Raw genomic sequence first — 21104 nt, 5'->3', positions numbered from 1 at the left:
AAAAAAAAAAAAAAAAAAAAATCTCATTTTACCTATACAAAGAGCGAGGCCCAGAAAGCTCAAGACACTTGCCCAGGGTCACACAGCAACAGTCTCCAGGGCCCACACTGCCTGTATCTCTTGTAACTCTGTATGGTCCTGATAAGGAACACGTGTCCCAGGCTGGACCCTGTCTGAGCCCGCTTCGAGTCCCATCCCTGCCCAGCCCCGGATGTCCAGCTTGGCCATGTGGGGTGGGGCAGGGGAGGGAAGGGAGGCTGGGCCCAGAGCCCGTAGTGCCCGCACTCACCAGCACGCGGTCCCCCAGGCGCAGGTCCTTGTCACCCCGCTTCACAGAGCCGCTGTCCGAGAGGTTGGAGCCCGACTCGTTGCCCGTCTTCACGGAGCTGTTGAGGACACTCTCCCGCAGGGGGATGACGCGGCTGGTCAGCGGGGGTGTGGCCGTGCCCGAATGCAGTGACAGGTTCTGGGCAGTCAGCGACTCCACGGAGTGGGCATCGCTACCCGAGCCCTCGGCCGTGGGCTGCCGGGTCAGCTTGGAGGGCCGTGTGAAGATGCCCTGGAGAGCCGGGCACTCGAAGTAGCGCACGCCACCCACCGCGCCGTCATTCTTGCCCACCGGGTCATCCAGCACCACGCCAGCCCACTGGCCCGGCGCAAACTGCGTCTCGCCCAGGTACTGCACCACGCCTGGCTTCACGCCGTTCACCCACACCCGCTCGCCCACCACAAAGTCCCCCAAGAAGTCATCGCCCACTTCGGCCGCCTTGGGGCCTGGCTTCTCGGGGGCGGCAGCTGCGGCCGCGGAGGAGGAGGGTCCCGATGACTGCTTGTGTAGCGGGGAGCCTGCGGAGAAGGAGAGGGAAAAGGTGGCTGTTAGGGCTGGCTGGGACTGGCCCCTGGGTGGCCCCAGGAGCACAGAGTCTAGGGTTGGGAGGTGGCTGATTTGTATTTTTGGTAGAGATGGGAATTCACCATGTTGGCCAGGCTGGTCTCAAACTCCTGACCTCAAGTGATCTGCCCACCTTGGCTTCCCAAAGTGCTGGGATTACAGGCATGAGCCACCACACCCAACCCATATTTATTTACTTTTTGAGACAGGGTCTTGGTCTGTCACCCAGGCTAGAGTGCATTGGTGAGATCATGGCTCACTGCAGCCTTCACTTCTGGGGCTCCACAATCCCCCGACCTCAGCCTCCTGAGTAGCTGAAACCACAGACAGCTGCCACTACAATGGGCTGAGTTTTGTATTTTTTGTAGAGACGAGGTCTCACCATGGAAACCGAGGCAGGCATGGTGGGCTGTCTCCCCCACTATTCCAGCCCTCCAGGCAGTCCCCAGGAAAGTACGCCCTCAGAAGCAGTGTTTTCAGGCTGGGTGCAGTGGGTTATGCCTGTAATCCCAGCATTTGGGAGGCTGAAGCAGCTGGATCACCGGAGTTCGAGACCAGCCTGACCAACATGGTGAAATCCCGTCTCTACTAAAAATAAAATAATTAGCCAGGTGTGGTGGCACGCGCCTATAATCCCAGCTACGTAGGAGGCTAAGGTGGAAGGATCACTTGAACCCAGGAGGTGGAGGTTGCAGTGAGTTGAAATCATACCACTACACTCCAGCCTGGAGGAAAAAGAAAGACTTCATCTCAAAAAAAAAAAAAAAAGCAGCAGTAGCGGCAATGGCTTCCCACTGCCCAAGGCAAGGAAACTCCAAGTCCCCGGCCAGGGATGAAGCCGTTCTCAAGGATTACGAGCCACTTCCCCACTGGGTGGGCTCAGGTCCTCAGCTGTTGACCCGAGATCCCCCCCACCGTGGCCCCCATATGGGGCCCAGGTGTTGTGCAAGTGGTCAATGAGACCCCCATCCTCATCCTCGGACAGTGACAGGGCCCACAAATGGCTCCCAGCCTGTTTCCTTATAGAGGGACACAGCCACAGACTTCCTGCATAAAGACGTCCCCTTCTGTCTTTCTTGGGAAAGGAAAGAAAACCCTAGTACCTCTCTCCTGGGCCTTCCCATCTGTTCCCTCCCCAAGCTGCAGCCAGCCTAAGGCCTCAGGGTCCACAGACCCAGGAAAGTGGAAGGGTGGCTAGGGTCACAAGCAGTGTGGGCAGCCTAGTAAGACCTCATCTCTCCAAAGAATAAAAAATATATAGAAAGAAATAAAATAATTAAAACAGCAGCTGCATTTATGTAGTGCTAACTGCATGCTCCTCAATGGATGGGGCACTTTTTTTTCTTTTTTTTTTGGAAACAGTCTCCATCTGTCACCCAGGCTGCAGTACAATGGCACGATCTTGGCTCACTCCAACCTCTGCCTCCCAAGTTCCAGTGATTCTCCTGCCCCAGCCTCCTGAGTAGCTGGGATTACACGCATGTGCCACCATACCAGTCTATTCATTGTAAGCATACATTATATTCTTACCTTGCAGATTTGGAAACAGGATAAGAGACGTGCTCAGGTCACCCAGGCCGAGTAGGGTCCAGCTGATCTGGCTTTGGAATCCTCCCTCTTTTTTTTTTTTTTTTTTTTTTTTTTTTTTTGAGACAGTCTCACTCTGTTGCCCAGGCTGAAGTTCCCAGGCTGGAGTGCAATGGCGCGATCTCTGCTCATTGCAACCTTTGCCTTCCGGGTTCAAGCCATTCTCATGCCTCAGCTTCCTGTAGCTGGGATTATAGGCACGCGCCACCATGCCAGGCCATTTTTTTCTTTTTAATTTTAGTACAGATGGGGTTTTGCCATGCTGGCCAGACTGATCTCAAACTCCTGGCCTCAAGCGATCCTCCAGCCTCGGCCTCCCAAAGTGCTGAGATTATAGGTGTGAGCCACTGCGCCTGGCCAGAACCCTCCCTCTTGACCACTCACACAGGGGGTGCCTGGCAGGTGCCAGCTCCTACCCCATATCCATTTCCTTTTTTTTGAGATGGAGTTTCACTCTTATCGCCCAGGCTAGAGTGCAATGGTGTGTTCTCAGCTCAGGGCAACCTCCGCCTCCAGGGTTCAAGTGATTCTCCTGCCTCAGCCTCCTGAGTAGCTGGGATTACAGGTACGTGCCTCCATATTCAGTTAATTTTTGTATTTTTAGTAGAGACAGGGTTTTCACCATGTTGGCCAGGGTGGTCTCGATCCCTTGACCTCATTATCCACCCGCCTCTGTCTCCCAAAGTGCTGGGATTACAGGCGTGAGCCACCGCATCTAGCCCCCCATATCCATTTCTAGGGCCCTTTCCTGTGCAGAGAGAGCTCTGTGACCTCTAGTAACTGAACAGAACCATGGTAGTTCAGGTAAGGCCTGTTTCTACCTGCCCCCTGTGCAGGGAGCCCAGAGAAGGGTCCCCAGGTTGAAGGTAACCCAGCATGGCTATTCCTGGTGAGACGCTGCCTGTTCAGCTGTCCTGTCCCCAGCTGTCCCGGCCCAGTGGACCCTCAGGTCATCTCTCCCTGACTCTCGCCCCTCCCAGGAGTCACAGGCCCAGGGACCAGTTGTTTCAACAGCTGCAAAAATCCAAGCCACGAGCCCATGGCAACTGCACATGGGCACTTCGCTTCATTCTTCCTCTTAGCAGGGGGACCCTCAGCTGTCCCTGCATCACACGGACAAAACCCTCTTCAGATTCCCTGCATGCTGAGGTGTTTTCAGCTTCCCGCAGTTGGGAAACCATGGGAAATTCCCCCTCCCTCCAGGGAGTCAGCAGAGACACACTGGTTTGGCCAGGGCCAGCCAAGTGGATGGTTTTCCAAGTGGCTCAGTTTCCTCATAACATAATGAAGGACGAGGTCAGAAATAGGAAGGGTCGGCCAGGCACGGTGGCTCACGCCTGTAATTCCAGCACTTTGGGAGGCCAAGGCAGGTGGATCACCTGAGGTCAGGAGTTCACGACCAGCCTGACCAACATGGAGAAACTGTGTCTTTAACAACAACAACAAAAAAATAGCTGGGCATACTGGCGGGCGCCTGTAATCCCAGCTACTCGGGAGAGGCAGGAGAATTGCTTGAACCTGGAAGGCGGAGGTTGCAGTGAGCTGAGATGGCGTCATTACATTCCAGCCTGGGTAACAAGAGCGAAACACCGTCTCAGGAAAAAAAAAAACATACACATACAAAACAAAAAAACAAACAAAAAAATTAAAATAAACCTCCTACATGTAGTTGATCCATTCCCTAGACAGTGATTCCCATTCAGACAAGAGACACAGGGGAATTTACTCCAAGTTTCAAGTTCAAAGCATGACAAGGGCCTAAGGACACCAGGGAAGGGGGCCACAGCTGGCAGTGTGGTCCTGCAGTGGGTGGGGATAATGAGGGCGCCCAGATGACGCATTCTTCCCTCCGCCTTGGAGGATGCAAGTCCTGCCCTGCCTGAGGAAGAGGGGACTGGCCTTTTCCATTCCTGCCCAATCTCACCAGCAGGGACCCCATTTCCTGAGACCTACTAGGTCAGACCCTGTGTCAGACACTGTGGACAACAGGCACGGCCAAACAGGGCCCGGCAAGGGGATAGAGTGTGGATGCCAGCAGCTTCAATTCAGCTCACTGGGTCACCTATGTAAGTGAGGAAGGGACCCAAAGTGTGGGACCCAGGGGAGGGGGAGAGGGGCTCCTCCTTGAATGGGGGTGTGGGTATTTCCCATGACCTCTTGTCTCAGAAAGACAGAGCTGGCTCCCCCATCTCCTCAGAGAAGCCTTTCATGACTGCTTTATCTAAAACTCATCACCCCGGCCAGGCACGGTGACTCACGCCTGTAATCCCAGCACTTTGGGAGGCCGAGGCAGGCAGATCTTGGGGTCAGGAGATCGAGACCATCCTGGCTAACATGGTGAAATCCCGTCTCTACTAAAAATACAAGAAATTAGCTGGGTGTGGTGTCAGGCACCTGTAATCTCAGCTGCTCGAGAGGCTGAGGCAGGAGAATTGATTGAACTGGAAAGGCAGAGGCTGCAGAGAGCTGAGATCATGCCACTGCACTCCAGCCTGGGCGAGACAGTCTCAAAAAAAAAAAAAAAAGAAAGAAAAGAAAAAGAAACAAACAAATTGATCCCCATTTGCTCCACTCAGTCAAGATCGAGACCTGCCTCCTCGAGGACCTCACAGCCAACATCCTCAACCCACAGGGGCTCCTTCCTCAGCCCTGGCCAAAGCTCCCCACCACCCTCCCCAGCTCAGGAGGCCCTGCACCCACCCATGCGCTCAGGCTGCAAACTCCAGCGCTCTACCGGCTCACTCTTCCCCCAGTCTAGCAATTCCACAGAAGAAATCGCTCCTAATTCATTTATGCCTCCTTCTCAGGGCTCAGAGGCTCACCTAACATTTTTTTTTTTTTTTTTTTAGATGGAGTCTCGCTCTGTCACTCAGGCTGGAGTGCGGTGACACGATCTCGGCTCACTGCAACCTCCGCCTCCTGGGTTCAAATGATTCTCCTGCCTCAGCCTCCTGAGTAGTTGGAATTACAGAGGCCCACTACCACACCCAACTAATTTTTTGTATTTTTGGTAGAGACAGGGTTTCACCATTTTGACCAGGCTCAGCTCGAATTCCTGACTTCAGGTGATCCACCCACCTCAGCCTCCCAAAGTGCTGGGATTACAGGTGTAAACCCAGCCAGAAATAAAATATTTTCAAAAGAAAAAATAAAATAAGGGAACGCATTCTTTGGCCTATTTCCAAAGGAAATAATTCAGAAAGGAAAAAAACTGACTATCTTGACCTTCACACACACACACACAAACCTGAATCTCAGTCCCTGCAAACTGAGGAGCAGTGACATAAATTACGTTCACATCATTCAGATTATTAGGCAACCTTTAAAACATTATTTGTCCAGGTTCTGTGGGACAGGGTTTATGACGTGATTCTTGGGGACACAGCAGAGTTCAGGAGCACCCTCATGTCTAGCACAGGGCACAGTGGCCTGGGGTGGGGAAGAGGAACAAAAAATGAATCAATTAAGAAACACTGGCCAGGCGTGGTGGCTCACACCTGTAATCCCAGCACTTTGGGAGGCCAAAGCAGGCGGGTCACCTCAAGTCAAGAGTTCAAGACCAGCCCGATCAACATGGAGAAACCCCATCTCTACTAAAAATACAAAAATTAGCCGGGTGTGGTGGCGTGTAATCCCAGCTACCCGGGAGGCTGAGGCAGGAGAATTGCTTGAATCCAGGAAGCGGAGGTTGCAGTGAGCCGGGATCGCACCACGGCACTCCAGCCTGGTGCCTGGCAACAGCATGAGACTCTGTCTCAAAAAATAATAATAATAAATAAATTAATTAATTAATTAACCAAGAGGGGCCTTGCAGGGACCCACAATGTTGACATGTCATAAACTGAAATGTGTGATGAACTCAGCCCTCTGCCCCAGTAGTTTGGGGGCAGATAAAAAGTGTCCTCTGCTAGGACCTGGTCCCTCCCTAAATACTCCACAGAACACAGCTCTACAGGGTGTTCCCAGGTATTATGAAAAAAAGGAAAATTAACTTCCAAGTTCAAATAAGCTTGAGAAACAGCAACTTCAACAAAGTGAACGGTACTTGTCTACAAGACTTTTTAGAGCCTTTGATGTGCCAATGAGCACTGTGACCACAAAGGAGGGGCTATAAATAAAGTGACCCCCTGATTTAACATCCAAACCCAGATGCTTCTGGGAGTGAGAGGTGCTCTTAACACAGCATCATGCTGGCCGGGTGTGGCGGCTCACATCTGTTATCCCAGCACTCTGGGAGGCTCAGGTGGGAGGATCATTTGAGCTCAGGAGGCACATAGCGAGACTTTGTCTCTACAAAATAATACAAAAATTAGCAGGGCATGGTGGTGTGCACCTGTAGTGCCAGCTACTTGGGAGACTGAGAAAAGCTGGAGGTTACAGTGAGCCGGGGTAGAAACACTGGACTCCAGCCTGGGTGACGGAGGGAGACGCGAGGGGAGGGGAGGGAAAAGCAAAGAGGCATTATACCAATACCACAGGCATCAACCAGGCTGTGTCGAGCAAAGCTCCGTCCTTCTGCCTCAAGAACACACTTTCCTCTTGGGATCATCTAAGGAAACCCTCCTTTCCGTCCACAGCAACTGCACAACTCCTCATCTGCAGCCATCCCTGGGGCCCACTGCATCTCTCTCCCTTCCAACCCCATGGGGCTCTGTTCCCCCTTTAGTTTGCACAACCTGCCTCCCAGGCTAACTGGGGAGCGTGTCTGCACACCCCCAGAACAGGAGCCCCAGGAGGTGGACTCTCACCCTGGGCCCCCTGGGCTGAAATGCAGACAGACGGCACAACCTGACTCCCCCTTCCTGGTGGCCCCAGAGGAACGTGCATCAATGCCCCGAAAACTTCAAAGAGCTTTCTCTCCTGAGCCCCCTCTTCTCTCCAGAAGGTGCTCAAAGGCAGAGGTTACGAAGGAAGGAATGGGGTCTCCACAGCTTCCCTCAGGGGAGCCGCTTTCCCCTCCGCCAGCCCCGCACTGGGTCCACCCCAACCTGGTTCCACTCTTCAGTCCATGCCTCCTCCAGGGAGGACCCAGTATACATCCGCCAGCCCACCCTGAGCAGGGAGGGGTCCCTCTGAAGCTCACCTCTCTCCCGTGGCCACCCCAGCCCCAGCCTGGAGCGTTGCGCCTAAAGAAGGGACCCCCCTCTGCCAGCCCGCACCGTCCTTAACCCCCGGCTGTGCTCAGCATTCTTGCTGAACCAAACAGATCTCCAAATCCCCTTCCGTGCCCCTCTTCCCAAACCAGGAGAACAGAGCCCCTGCTCGGCAGACTCTAGGGAACCCAGGGCAAGAGCAGCCGGGATGGCTTACCCTGAAAAGAACAGAGCCAGCTCCCCATGGAGAAGCCCGTGGCCAGGCCACCGGGCAGGCAGGCAGGTGCTGGCAACCAGGCCCCCGCCCCGTCGGATCGATCCTGGACCACGTCAGTGCATGAGGAGGCAGCCCTGCCCCCAACCCCCGCCGGCCACAGAAGATCAGGCTTGGCTTCCCCGTCCGGATGCCATTTAAAAGTTTAGGATGTGGTCAGTGGAGAGCCGAGAAGCTGACCTTGAAGGGACGAGCTTGCCCAACATCTCAGACAAGTCACTTAAAGTGGGGACAATCCCACCTGCTCTCCTGGGGCTGGGGAGGCTCCTGGAAACGTATGGAAAGGAAGGAGAAAGACAGCATCCTCTGGGGGTTTAGGCGCCCCCCCCCAGGCACTTTGGGCTGATGCCAAGGTCTGGAACACACATGGGGTGCAGGGAGATTGCGTTAATGAGTTAGAACCAAAATGCTGGCCGGGTGCAGTGGCTCACACCTGTTACCCCAGCACTTTGGGAGGCTGAGGCAGGCTGATCACTTGAGGTCAGGAGTTCAAGACGAGCCTGGCCAACATGGGGAAACCTTGACTCTACTTTTTTTTGGGGGGTGGGGGACAGAGCTTCCTCTTGTTACCCAGGCTGGAATGCAGTGGCATGATCTTGGCTCACCGCAAACACCACCTCCCGGGTTCAAGAGATTCTCCTGCCTCAGCCTCCCAAGTAGCTGGGATTACAGGCATGCACCACCATGCCCAGCTAATTTTGTATTTTTTAGTAGAGATGGGGTTTCTCCATGTTGGCCAGGCTGGTCTCCAACTCCTGACCTCAGGTGATCCGCCAGCCTCAGCCTCCCAAAGTGCTGGGATTACAGGCATAAGCCACCATGCCCGGTCTCCAATTCTACTAAAAATAGAAAAATTAGCTGGGCGTGGTGGAGCATGCCTGTAGTCCCAGCTACTTGGGAGGCTGAGGCAGAAGAATCGCTTGAACCTGGGAGGCGGAGGTTGCGGTGAGCCAAGATCACACCATTGCCCTCCAGCCTCGGGGACAGAGCAAGACTGTGTCACAAATAAAAACAGAACAAGTTTTGAAGAACTGCCCGACTTTCCCGAGGCAGCTGCAGCATTTTACATTCCCACCAGCAACATATGACAGTCGCTTGAACCCAGGAGGTGGGGGGCTGCAGTGAGCCGAGATCGCACCACTGCACTCCAGCCTGGGCAACACAGTGAGACTCCATCTCAAAAACAAAAACAAGGCCAGGCGCAGTGGCTCACGCCTGTAATCCCAGCACTTTGGGAGGCTGAGGTGGGCAGATCACCTGAGGTCGGGAGTTCAAGACCAGCCTGACCAACATGGAGAAACCCCATCTCTACTCAAAATACAAAAAAAATAGCCAGGCGCAGTGGCGCATGCCTGTAATCCCAGCTACTTGGGAGGCTGAGGCAGGAGAACTGCTTAAACTTGGAGGTGGAGATGAGGTGAGCCGAGACCACACCATCACACTCCAGCCTGGGGGACAAGAGCGTAACTTCATCTCAAACAAACGAAAAACAAAACCAAAACGCCCTGGGCCCAGCCCTGTGTGCGCCCTGGAGGGGCAGCTGGGGATAGGATATAGGACCTCGCCTCACATCGCCCAGCTCCCCACCTAAGGGTGGGTGACACTCACACATGCACACTTGTCCCGAATCTCCTGGATCCTGAGGCAAGGCCACAGCAAAGTTAGGGCACAACTGTGACCAACCTAACGGGAACGGGTAGCTCCTCCTCCCATCCACCTGTCCGGGGCATGAGGCAGCTGTGTGGGGCTGGGACTGGACTCAGGCCCCCAGGCACCCCACCCCTGGAGAGGCAGCAGGGGCTCAGTCTGGCATGAGGCTCAGCTCCTGGCCCTGTAACCTGGGCAATGCAGCTGAGATGCCAAGCCTCAGTGCTCCCATCTTTATTTTTATTTTATTTTATTTTTTAGATAGAATCTTTCTTTGTCGCCCAGGCTGGAATACAGTAGCGTGGTCTTGGCTCACTGCAACCTCCACGTTCCAGGTTCAAGCCATTCTCCTGCCTCAGCCTCCCAAGTAGCTGGGATTACAGGTGCCTGCCACCACGCCTGGCCAGTTTTTGTTATTTTTAGTAGAGACGAGGTTTCGCCACGTTGGCCAAGCTGGCCTCGAACTCCGGACCTCAAGTGATCTGCCTTCCTTGGCCTAAAGTGCTGGGATTACAGGTGTGAGCCACCACACCCAGCCAATGGTCTCATCTTTAAAATGCAAAGAAGAGGAAGTGGAGGGAGAGAGCTTGGCAGTGGCACGCGGTTGGCCACTGGGATCATCAGTCCCACCAGTCCTCACCCAGGACCCTTCTCACTGCAGCCCAGCACCCCCGCTTTTTTCTTTTCCTCTTTGAGATAGAGCCTCACTCTGTCGTCCAGGATGGAGAGCAATGGTGTGATCAGCTCACTGCAACCTCCACCTCTTAGGTGTAAGTGATTCTCCTGCCTCAGCCTCCCGAGTAGCTGGAATTACAGGTGTGGCCCCCATGCCAGCTAATTTTTATATTTCTAGTAGACACGAGAATTCACCATGTTGGCAAGGCTGGTCTTGAGTTCCTGACCTCAAGTGATCTGCCCACCTCTCTCAATGCGCTGGGATTATAGGCGTGAGCCACTGCCTGGCCCTCAGGGCCTTTGCAGCCTCTGTTCCCTTTGCCTGGATGCTTTTCCCTCAACCGCAGCCTTGGTGACTCCAGCTCGTCACTTGAGTCCTTGCTCCAGTGCCACCCTTGGAGCCAGGCCGTCCCTAACCGCCCTGTCTGCAGCAGCCTCGGGGTTTGCTCGGTTACACACAGCCGGGTCCCTGACCACGCTAGTCCATCCAGGACTTTGTCCCCTGCTGCGTCCCAAACCACCCTCCTGCCCACCTGCTCTGACCACCTCTTCCGTGTAGCCCTGCGTCACCTCCTCGTGTGAGAGACGCCCTCAAAGGTGCCCTCAAATGCTGCTCCCAGTGTGGCACAGCTCTGAGGACACAGGCCTCCCCTGTCCACTGGGTGGGCAGCAGGGGCACCAGTCCAGGCCCCATCCCTTTGCCAGCTCGTCTGCCGGACGCTGAGCTCATGCTTTGGGAGGCAGCCACAGCCCTGTTCCCAGAGCAGACTCCAGCATGCTCCCCTCCCCAAAAAACACCGCCAGCCCCGGCCTCTGCCAATCCCATCTCCAGCTGCCCACTGCCCAGGGTCCCGGCCTCTGATGGGTATGGCCGCCTCCAGCCCCTCAGAGAACAGATGCCAGTTGCATGAGTGGGTGAGGGAGCCCAACGGGCCAACAGGACTGGGGGGACAGTCCTTCCCTGGCTCTTCCACCTGTCACTCTTCCCAGAGGCTTTTATACTGTTGTTTTCTGGAGACCCTGGCACAGGAACAGAAGCGGCCCCGGCAGCAGAATCTCTCCCTTTCTCTCTCCCAGGGTTTTGCTGCCTCGGCCAACTCAGTTTTGCTCCAGGCTGGCCGCCCCCTTCCCAGCCTGGGAGTCTGGTTCTGCCCTGTAAAGGCAGTGGCCAGGGGGCAACACGGAGAGAGAGCGCCACCGAGGCCAGCCACAGCCTCTGCTGCCACCATCGCCAAGGTCAGGCACAAGGTGTGGCTCCCCAGTCGATCAGGCATTCTCGGAGGGACACTTTCTCTCTCTGGGACAGCTTCGCAGGGTGGGGGCCCCAGGCAGCCCGATCACCCAGTCCTCGCCCCCACTCCCGGACCCCTGGGCAGTGTGACCAGGAAGCAAGTGGCATGTCACAGGCCACACTGCAGTCCATTCCCTCCAGGGAACCACAGAAATGACAGCAGGTGATGACACCAGGAGCACAGGGCGGTGCTTGCCACAGGATGCAATAAGATGAGAAAAAGCAGAATGCACCATTTAGCTGTTTAAACAACAACTTGTGGCCGGGCACAGGGGCTCACACCTGTAATCCCAGGACTTTGGGAGGCAGAGGTGGGAGGATTACTTGAGGTCAGGAGTTTGAGACCAGCCTGGCTAACATGTTGAGACGCTATCTCTACTAAAAATAGAAACAATGAGCCAGGCATGGTGGCAGGCTCCTGTAATCCCAGCTACTAGGGAGGCTGAGGCATGGGAATCGCTTGAACTCGGGAGGCGGAGGTTGCAGCATGCCAAGATTGAGCCACTACACTCCAACCTTGGCAACAGAAGGAGACCCTGTCTCAAACAAACAAACAAACAAACATAGCTAAACATAGAAAAGGTACAGTAAAAATAAGGTTTAAAAGGTAGACTGGGTCAGATGTGGTGGCTGACACCTGTAATCCTAGAATTTTAGGAGGTCAAGGCGGGAGGGTTGCTTGAGTTCAGGAGGTGCGTCCTGGGCAATATAAGGAGATCCCGTCTCCTGCCTCTTTTTTTTCAGACGAGCCTCACTCTGTTGCCCAGGCTGGAGTGCACTGATGTGATCTTGGCTCACTGCGACCTCTGCCTCTCGGGTAGCTGGGATTACAGGCACCCACCACCATGCCTGGCTAATTTTTTGTATTTTTAGTAGAGATGGGGATTTCACTATGTTGCCCAGGCTGGTCTCGAACTCCTGATCTCAGGTGATCCGCCTGCCTCGGCCTCCCAAAGTGCTGGGATTACAGGCCTGAGCCATCACACCTGGCCAAGATCCTATCTCTTTTTTTTTTTTTGAGATGGAGTTTCGCTCTTGTTGCCTAGGCTGGAGTGCAATGGTGCGATCTCAGCTTGGCACAATCTTGGCTGACCACAACCTCCACCTCCTGGTTCAAGCAATTCTCCTGCCTCAGCCTCCCGGGTAGCTGGGATTACAGGCGCCCGCCACCACGACCAGCTAATTTTTCTATTTTTAGTAGAGACGGGGTTTCATCCTGTTGGCCGGGCTGGTCTCCTAACTTCAAGCGATCCTCCCACCTCAGCCTCCCAAAGAGCTGGGATCACAGGCTTGCGTCACTGTGCCCGACCCCCACCCCTCGTAAAACGAACCCAAACCCCGTGTCCTTCAGGTCTGCCTCTGCCGGGCTCCCTCACCTCTTTTCACACTCCTCTCCAGCCAGACTTCCCTTCTTTCTCTCTTCTGTTTTTTTAGGGTCTCGTTCTGTCACTCAGGCTGGAGTGCTGTGGTGTGCTTATGGCTCACTGCAGCCTCCAACCCCTGGGCTCAAGCAATCCTCCCGCCTCAGCCTCCCGAGTACTAGGGACTACAGGCACACACCACTATTCCTGGCTAATTTTTAAACTTTTCTTTGTAGGGATAGGGTCTCACTATGTTCTCCAGGCAGGTCTGGAACTCCTAGGCTCAAGTGTGCCTCTGGCCTCAGCCTCCCAAAGTGCTGTATTGGGATTACAGGTGTGAACCACCATGCTGGCTGCTCTTTCCTTTTTTTTTTTTTTTTTGAGACAGAGTCTTGTTCTGTTGCCCAGGCTGGCGTACAATGGCATGATCTCGGCTCACTGCAGCCTCCACCTCCTGAGTCCAACTGATTCTCATGCCTTGGCCTCCCAAGTAGCTGGGACTACAGACACATGTCACCACATCTGGCTAATTTTTGTATTTTCAGTATTTTTAGGGTAGAGACGGGGTTTCATCTTGTGGACCAGGCTGGTCTCGAACTCATGATCTCAGATAATCCACCAGCCCTGGCCTCCCAAAGTGCTGGGATTTTAGGCATGAGCCATCGCACCTGGCTTAATTTTTGTATTTTTAGTAGAGATGGGGTTTCACCACATTGGTCAGGCTGGCCTTGAACTCCTTACCCTAAGTGATTCTCCCACCTCAGCCTCCCAAAGTGCTGTGATTACAGGTGTGAGCTTCCATGCCCAGCTCAATCACAATTTTTTAAACCCCAGAGAATGGGTAAGAAATTGCTTCTAGTTTCTTCCATCATACCAATCTTGGTTTAAGACCTTCCTACAGCTCTGATTATTAGGATGAAAATGAAACTCCCTGCACACCTCCAAGCGGCCCAGGTCCACCTGCATCACAGCAGACTGCCCCAGCTGCACCCACGTTCTCTCTCTGTCTTGTACTGGTGATGCTCCTTTCTGCCTCTGAGCCTTCGTCTGTGCTGTTCCCTCTACCTGGAATATCCTTCCCCCTTTTTTTTTTTTTTTTTTTTGAGACGGAGTTTCGCTCTTGTTACCCAGGCTGGAGTGCAATGGCGCGATCTCAGCTCACCACAACCTCTGCCTCCTGGGTTCAGGCAATTCTCCTGCCTCAGCCTCCTGAGTAGCTGGGATTACAGGCACACACCACCATGCCCAGCTGAATTTTTGTATTTGTAGTAGAGACGGGGTTTCACCATGTTGACCATGTTGACCAGGATGGTCTCGATCTCTTGACCTCGTGATCCACCCGCCTCGGCCTCCCACAGTGCTGGGATTACAGGCGTGAGCCACCGCGCCCGGCCAATCCTTCCCCCTTTTTGAGATGAAGTCTCGCTCTGTTGCCCAGGCTGGAGTACACGCATGATCTCGGCTCACCGCAACCTCCGCCTCCAGGCTCAAGTGATTCTCCTGCCTCAGCCTCCCCGGTAGCTGGGATTACAGGCATGCACCACCATGCCCAGCTAATTCGTGTATTTTTGTAGAGGAGGAGTTTCACCATGTTGGCCAGCTAGTCTCGCACTCCTGACCTCAAGTGATCCCGCCCGCCTTGGCCTCCCAACGTGCTGGGATGACAGGCACGAGCCACCGCGCCCGGCCCCTATCCTCTTCCACTAGTGAATCTGCTATTCACCCTCCAGACCTCAGCTCCCACGTCCCCTCCCTGGGGAAGCCTCTGGTGACCTCCCGGTGCTGATCAGGCCCCATTACAGGAGCTCGTGACACAGCGTCCCCCACCAGGCTGGTCAGAGCGGCCCGCGCTCCTGGGGCTCTTCTGGAAGAACACTCATCACATGTAGCCTGTCCCCTCACCCCACCAATCCTTGGCACCACGTACCTTCCTTGGAGCCAGTGGCTGTCGCTGCTGAGGATGAAGCTGACCCGGTGGACGTCCGGCCCATGGGACTGGAGTGCTTCCCCCCACGGCCGGGGGGCTTCAGGCCGCTGGGCTTCTGCATGGCGGTGCCACTGGGCAGGTGGACAAGGGTGAGTGTCGGTCACATCCTCTCTGCCACCTTCACTCACCTGCGGGCAGAGACAGGAGACATTGCATCATCACTTCCCAACGGCCCCCAGACCTCAAGGGCCACCGAGCAATACACATCCCTCCTGATGTGGGCTGGCAGAGGCCACAGCCGACTGAACCTATCAGCTCACTGCCCCCTTGCCACGTGAGCCATATTCCCGTTCCCGGGCTCATCATCCCAGCACCGCCCCTCTATCCCAGGGGCTGGACAAACACAGAGAGGCTCATGCCTTACGCACTTACATCCCGGTGTGGGGTCCTCTGCCTCAACTCCACACCAGGATATCATCTAGCTCTGCCTGCCTCTCCACCAGGAAGGCTTCGTGCCTTTATTTTTGGTTGCAGAAATATATTATAATTGAAAGATGTTGTTTCATCTTCTATGCCACAAGCATCCATCAAGCTGTTTGCAGCGACCACTTTTTTGAGATGGAGTTTCGCTCTTGTTGCCAAGACTGGAGTGCAATGACAAGATCTCGGCTCATCGCCACCTCCAACTCCCAGGTTCAAGCGATTCTCCTGCCTCAGCCTCCAGAGTTGCTGGGATTACAGGCATGCAGCACCATGCTCAACTAATCTTGTATTTTTAGTAGAAACAGGTTTCTCCATGTTGATCAGGCTGGTCTCGAACTCCCAACCTCAGGTGATCCGCCCACCTTGGCCTCCCCCAAAGTGCTGGGATTACAGGCGTGAGCCACCATGCCCAGCCAAACCACTTTTAGACTGGGCACAGTGGCCTGTCATTCCAGGAGTCCGGGAGGCTGAGGCTGGAGGATCACGTGAGCCCAGGAGATCAAGGCTACAGTGAGCTCCAGTGCACTCCAGCCTGGATGACAGAGCGAGACTTTTTCTCCCCTCAAAAAAAAAAAGCCCTAAAAGGGCTGGGGGCAGTGACTCACACCTGTAATCCCCACACTTTGAGAGGTCGAGATGGGGGGTAGATTGAGGCCAGGAGTTCGAAACCACCCTTGGTAGCTTAGCAAGACTTTGTCTCTACAGAAAACGAAAAACAAAAAATTAGCTGGGCATGGTGGCACATGCCTGTAGTCCCAGCTACTTGGGGGGCAGAGGCAGGACTGCTTGAGCCTGGGAAGCTTAGGCTACAATGCGCTGTGATGGCACCACTGCACTCCAGCCTGGGCAACAGAGTGAGGCTCCATCTCAAAAAGGAAAAAAAGAAGAAAGGAAAAAGAAAAAGAAGGGCCAGGTGTGGTAGCTCATGTCTGTAATCCCAGCACTTTGTGAAGCCAAGGGAGGAGCATCACTTGAGCCCAGGAGCTCAGGAGTTCAAGATGCACCTGGGCAACATAGTGAGACCCTGTTCTCTACAAATAATAAAAATGAAGTATTTTTTTTTTTTTTTTTTTTTTGAGACAGAGTTTCACTCTTGTTACCCAGGCTGGAGTGCAATGGCGCGATCTCGGCTCACCGCAACCTCCGCCTCCCGGGTTCAGGCAATTCTCCTGCCTCAGCCTCCCAAGCAGCTGGGACTACAGGCACGTGCCACCATGCCGAGCTAATTTTTTGTATTTTTAGTAGAGACGGGGTTTCACCATGTTGACCAGGATGGTCTCGATCTCTTGACCTCGTGATCCACCCGCCTCGGCCTCCCAAAGTGCTGGGATTACAGGCTTGAGCCACCGCGCCCGGCCAAAAATGAAGTATTTTTTTAAAGGCCTAAAAGCAAAGATCACGTTAATCATGGCATACACACAAAAAAAATGTGTGTGATACTTGCTAATACAGTAACCTCAGAAGCAAAAGAAAGTTTTATGTCTTTTTTCAAAATTTTTTTTTTTTTGAGACGGACTCTCACTCTCTCGCCCAGGCTGGAGTGCAGTGACACCATCTCGGCTCACTGCAACCTCCACTGCCCAGGTTCAAGTGATTCTCCTGCCGCAGCCTCCTGAGTAGCTGGGATTACAGGCACCCGTCACAAGGCCTGGCTAATTTTCATATTTTTAGTAAAGACACGGTTTTGCCATGTTGGCCAGGCTGTTCTCGAACTCCTGACCTCAAGTGATCCTTCCGCCTTGGCCTCCCAAAGTGCTGGGATAACAGGCATGTGCCACCACGCCCGGCCAGCTTTGTGTCATATGACAAAGCAGAGACGAGCTTAGAGGAGCACCTGCGCTTTACAATAGGGACTCTGGCAGGGAGCAAAGCCTCCAGGCACGATGCTATCTGTTTAGGGGATCGGGGGCAGCAAGATAGGGCTGGGGGTCAGGGAGGTGGACAAACCCCCCACCCCCAGGCCTCTTCCCCACTATCCTATACTCACAAGCTTTCCTGCACCCAGTGTTTCTGGAGGGCTCACCATGAGCCAGATCCCATTCCCGCCCCAGAGCTGCCGGCAGGACTCAGCCTCTGTCCTGGGGAGCACCAGAGTCAGAGGGAGGATTCCAGGCAAAAGCATCCTCACATCTGGACCTCAGAAACACAGGAAATCTCCGAGGCAGTAGATGCCCTTGTTTGTCCAGCCATATCTGCGGTCACAGATTTCAAAGAATCCTTTTCACCACTCATCTTATTATTATTATTTTTAGAGACAGGGTCTAACTCTGTTGCCCCGACTGGAGTGCAACGGCGTGATCTTGGCTCAACTGCAATCTTCGCCTCCCAGTTTCAAGTGATTCTCCTGCCTCAGCCTCCTAAGTAGCTGGACTACAGGTGCCCACCACCACGCCTGGCGAATTTTTGTATTTTTTGTAGAGATGGGGTTTCACCATGTTGGCCAGGCTGGTCTCAAACTCCTGACCTCAAGTGATCCTCCCACCTCTACCTCCCACAATTCAGGGATTATGGGCATGAGACACCACACTCAGTCCCTTTTTTTTTGAGACAGAGTCTCACTTTGTCACCCATGCTGGAGTGCAGAGGTGTGATCTTGGCTCACTGCAACCTCCATCTCCTGGGTTCAAGCAATTCTCCTGCCTCGCCTCCAAGTAGCTCAGACTACAGGTGCCTGCCACCAGGCCTGGCTAATTTTTGTATTTTAGTAGAGATGGGGTTTCTGCCATCTTGGCCAGACTGGTTTCGAACTGATGACCTCAAGCAATCCTCCCGCCTCAGCCTCCCAAAGTGCTGGGATTACAGGCGTGCACCACGTTCCTGGCCTTTTTTTTTTTTTTTTTTCCTAAACCTATTTGAGGGACACTGTCATTTGCATTTCCAAAAAGTCCTGATGAATACGGAAGCCAACCTACAATGCTCACGGCAGGAATGCACGATGTGTTCTCAGACCGTCCAATGAGTCAGCGGCGCTGCTACCTGTCCTGGCACATCCGAGGGAAGGATCACCTCCTCCCTCGGGCTGGCAGCTACAGGAGCAGAGGAGAACGAGCTGCCCCCGGGCACACAGCAGTGGAGTCGACATGCCCTGGTGAGCCCACGAGAACATTGGGCATGTCTGCCAGTCCTGGCCCTCATGGCCTGGCAAATCCAACATTCCAACGCCCCTGGTGCCTCGGGAATTCTGGGGATCGGGAGTCAATCATGCTGGGGTACAAAGCCGCTCCCTTAGTCCCCAGAACCTGGCCCTCCTAGTGGCTCGTTCACTAAGGGAGCCGGGCTGTGGGCTCTGGGCACAGCTCTCTGAGAGCTTGGTTAGGCTGGGTCAGCATCTCCGATGCCAGCAAAGGTGAGTGGACGTGGTCTCTGGTGACAGTAAATGTCCCACCCTGTGGGTGACCAAACAAGCCTCCTGCTCCTGTGGCTCAGCTGGGCCACCCTCTCACCTAGGAATTCCTGATGCAGTGAAGAGAGAGCATTGCCGGGACTCACGTGAGGTGCAAGGGGCTCCCGCCCCATCCTGAACACCCCCAGAGCCTCTTCTCTGCCCAAAAATCCTTCCACAGAGAAAACAGCTAAAAAACACATCTAATAACAAACTTGCACTCTTTTTTTTTGGAGATGGAGTCTCGCTCTGTCACTGTGGTGCAATTTCGGCTCACTGCAACCTCTGCCTCCCAGGTTCAAGCCAGTAGCTGGGACTACAGGCCTGTGCCACCACATCAGCTAATTTTTATATTTTTAGTAGAGACGGAATTTCACCATGTTGGCCAGGCTGCTCTTGAACTCCTGACCTCAAATGATCCACCTGCCTCAGCCTCCCAATGTGCTGGGACTACAGTAAGCCACCGCGCCCAGCCCAGACTTGGACTCTTTTCTTTTTCTTTCTTTTGTTTTTTTTTTTTCTTGAGATGTGGTCTTGCTCTATCACCCAGGCTGGAGTGCAGTGACACGATCACAGCTCACTGCAGCCTCCAGCTCCTGGGCTCAAGGATCCTCCTGTCTCAGCCTCCTGAGTAGCTAGGACCACAGGTGCACACTACCGTGCCTGCACAATTGTTTTTCATTTTCTGTAGAGAATGGGTCTAGCTACATTGCCCAGGCTGGTCTCAAACTCCCGGCTCAAGCAGCCCTCCTGCCTCCACCTCTGAAAGTGCTGGGATTTCAGGTGTGAGCCACCACGCCCAGCCAGGGCTGGTATTCAGGAAACATAAGGAACTCGGCAACCCCCTAAGAAGAAGACAACAACCCAGTGAAAAATGGGTGAAAGGTCTAAATAAACATTTCACCAAAGGAGATAACCAAACAGTTCATAAGCACATGAAAAGATGAGGAACGTCGTTACTCATCCAGGCAATGCAGATCAAAGCCACAAGGGCGGCCGGGCGCGGTGGCCCAAGCTTGTAATCCCAGCACTTTGGGAGGCTGAGGCGGGTGGATCACGAGGTCAAGAGATCGAGACCATCCTGGTCAACATGGTGAAACCCCGTCTCTACTAAAAATACAAAACATTAGCTGGGCATGGTGGTGCGTGCCTGTAATCCCAGCTACTCAGGAGGCTGAGGCAGAAGAATTGCCTGAACCCGGGAGGCAGAGGTTGCGGTGAGCCGAGATCGCGCCATTGCACTCCAGCCTGGGTAACAAGAGCAAAACTCCGTCTCAAAAAAAAAAAAAACAAACAAAAAATTAGCCAGGCATGGTGGCGCACACCTGTAGACCCAGCTACTCAGGAGGCTGAGGCAGGGGAATCGCTTGAACCCGGGCAGTGGAGGATGCCGTGGGCTGAGATCGTGCCACTGCACTATAGCCTGGGTAACAGAGCAAGACTTCGTCTCAGAAAAAAACGTTAAAAATAGTGGCTGGATGCAGTGACTCACACCTGTAATCCCAGCACTTTGGGAGGCCGAGGCGGGTGGATAACCTGAGGTCAGGAGTTTGAGGCCAGCCTGACCAACATGGTGAAACGCTAACTTTACTAAAGATACAAAAATTAGCCGGGCGTGGTGGTGGGCACCTGTATTCCCAGCTACTCAGGAGGCTGAGGTGGGAGAATCACTTGAACTTGGGAAGCAAAGGTTACAGTGAGCCAAGATTGAGCCACTGAACTGCACCTAGACAACAGAGCAAGACTCTGTCTTAAAAAAAAAAAGTTAAAAAAAGGAGCCTGAGGCAGACAGATAGCTTGAGCTCAGCAGTTGGAGACCAGCGTGGGCAACGTGGTGAAACTCCATCTCTACCAAAAATCCAAAAGCAATTAGCAGGGCGTGGTGGCGCATGCCTGTACTCCCAGCTACTTGGGACGCTAAGGCATGAGAATTGCTTGAACCTGGGAGGCAGACATTGCAGTGAGCCAAGATTGTGCCACTGCACTCTAGCCTGGATGACAAAGTGAGATCTTGTCTCAAAATAAAAAACAAAGTTAAAAATATACCTACCACCAGGCGAGGTGGCTCACACCTATAATCCTAGAACTTCCGGAGGCTGAGGCAGGCGGATCACCTGAGGTTAGGAGTTTGAGACCAGCCTGACCAACATGGAGAAACCCCATCTCTACTAAAAAAAAAAAAATATATATATATATATATATATATATATACACAAAAAAATTAGCCAGGCGTGGTGGCACACGCCTGTAATCCCAGCTACTGGGGAGGCTGAGGCAGGAGAATCGCTCAAACCTGGGAGGCAGAGGCTGCGGTGAGCTGAGGTCATGCCATTACACTCCAGCCTGGGCAACAAGAGCAAAACTCCCTCTCAAAAAAAAAAACATGCATACATATATATATACCATATAACCCAACCACACAAGAGAAGCAAAAACATATGTCCACAGAAAGTTTTTTTTTTTTTTTTTTTTTTCATCTTTTCAAATGTAAA

General features: G+C 53.6%; 1 protein-coding gene across 1 annotated transcript in view; it reads right to left on the bottom strand.

The window, feature by feature from the left end:
- Positions 1-21104, bottom strand: part of CLIP2 (CAP-Gly domain containing linker protein 2) — a 93712-nt gene that overhangs the window by 54257 nt on the left and 18351 nt on the right. The window contains exons 2-3 of the mRNA XM_037743772.1: positions 14748-14935; positions 290-846 (exon numbers count right to left, since the gene is read on the bottom strand). Coding sequence (XP_037599700.1) covers positions 290-846; positions 14748-14868 — 678 coding nt within the window. The 5' untranslated portion in view covers positions 14869-14935. The remainder of the gene's footprint in view (positions 1-289; positions 847-14747; positions 14936-21104) is intronic.

The sequence above is a fragment of the Cebus imitator genome, unplaced genomic scaffold (assembly GCF_001604975.1).
Source record: "Cebus imitator isolate Cc_AM_T3 unplaced genomic scaffold, Cebus_imitator-1.0 Scaffold153, whole genome shotgun sequence".
NCBI classification, from domain to species: domain Eukaryota; kingdom Metazoa; phylum Chordata; class Mammalia; order Primates; family Cebidae; genus Cebus; species Cebus imitator.
The sequence above is the reverse complement of the archived record's forward strand: the minus strand, read 5'-3'. Positions and strand labels throughout refer to the sequence as shown.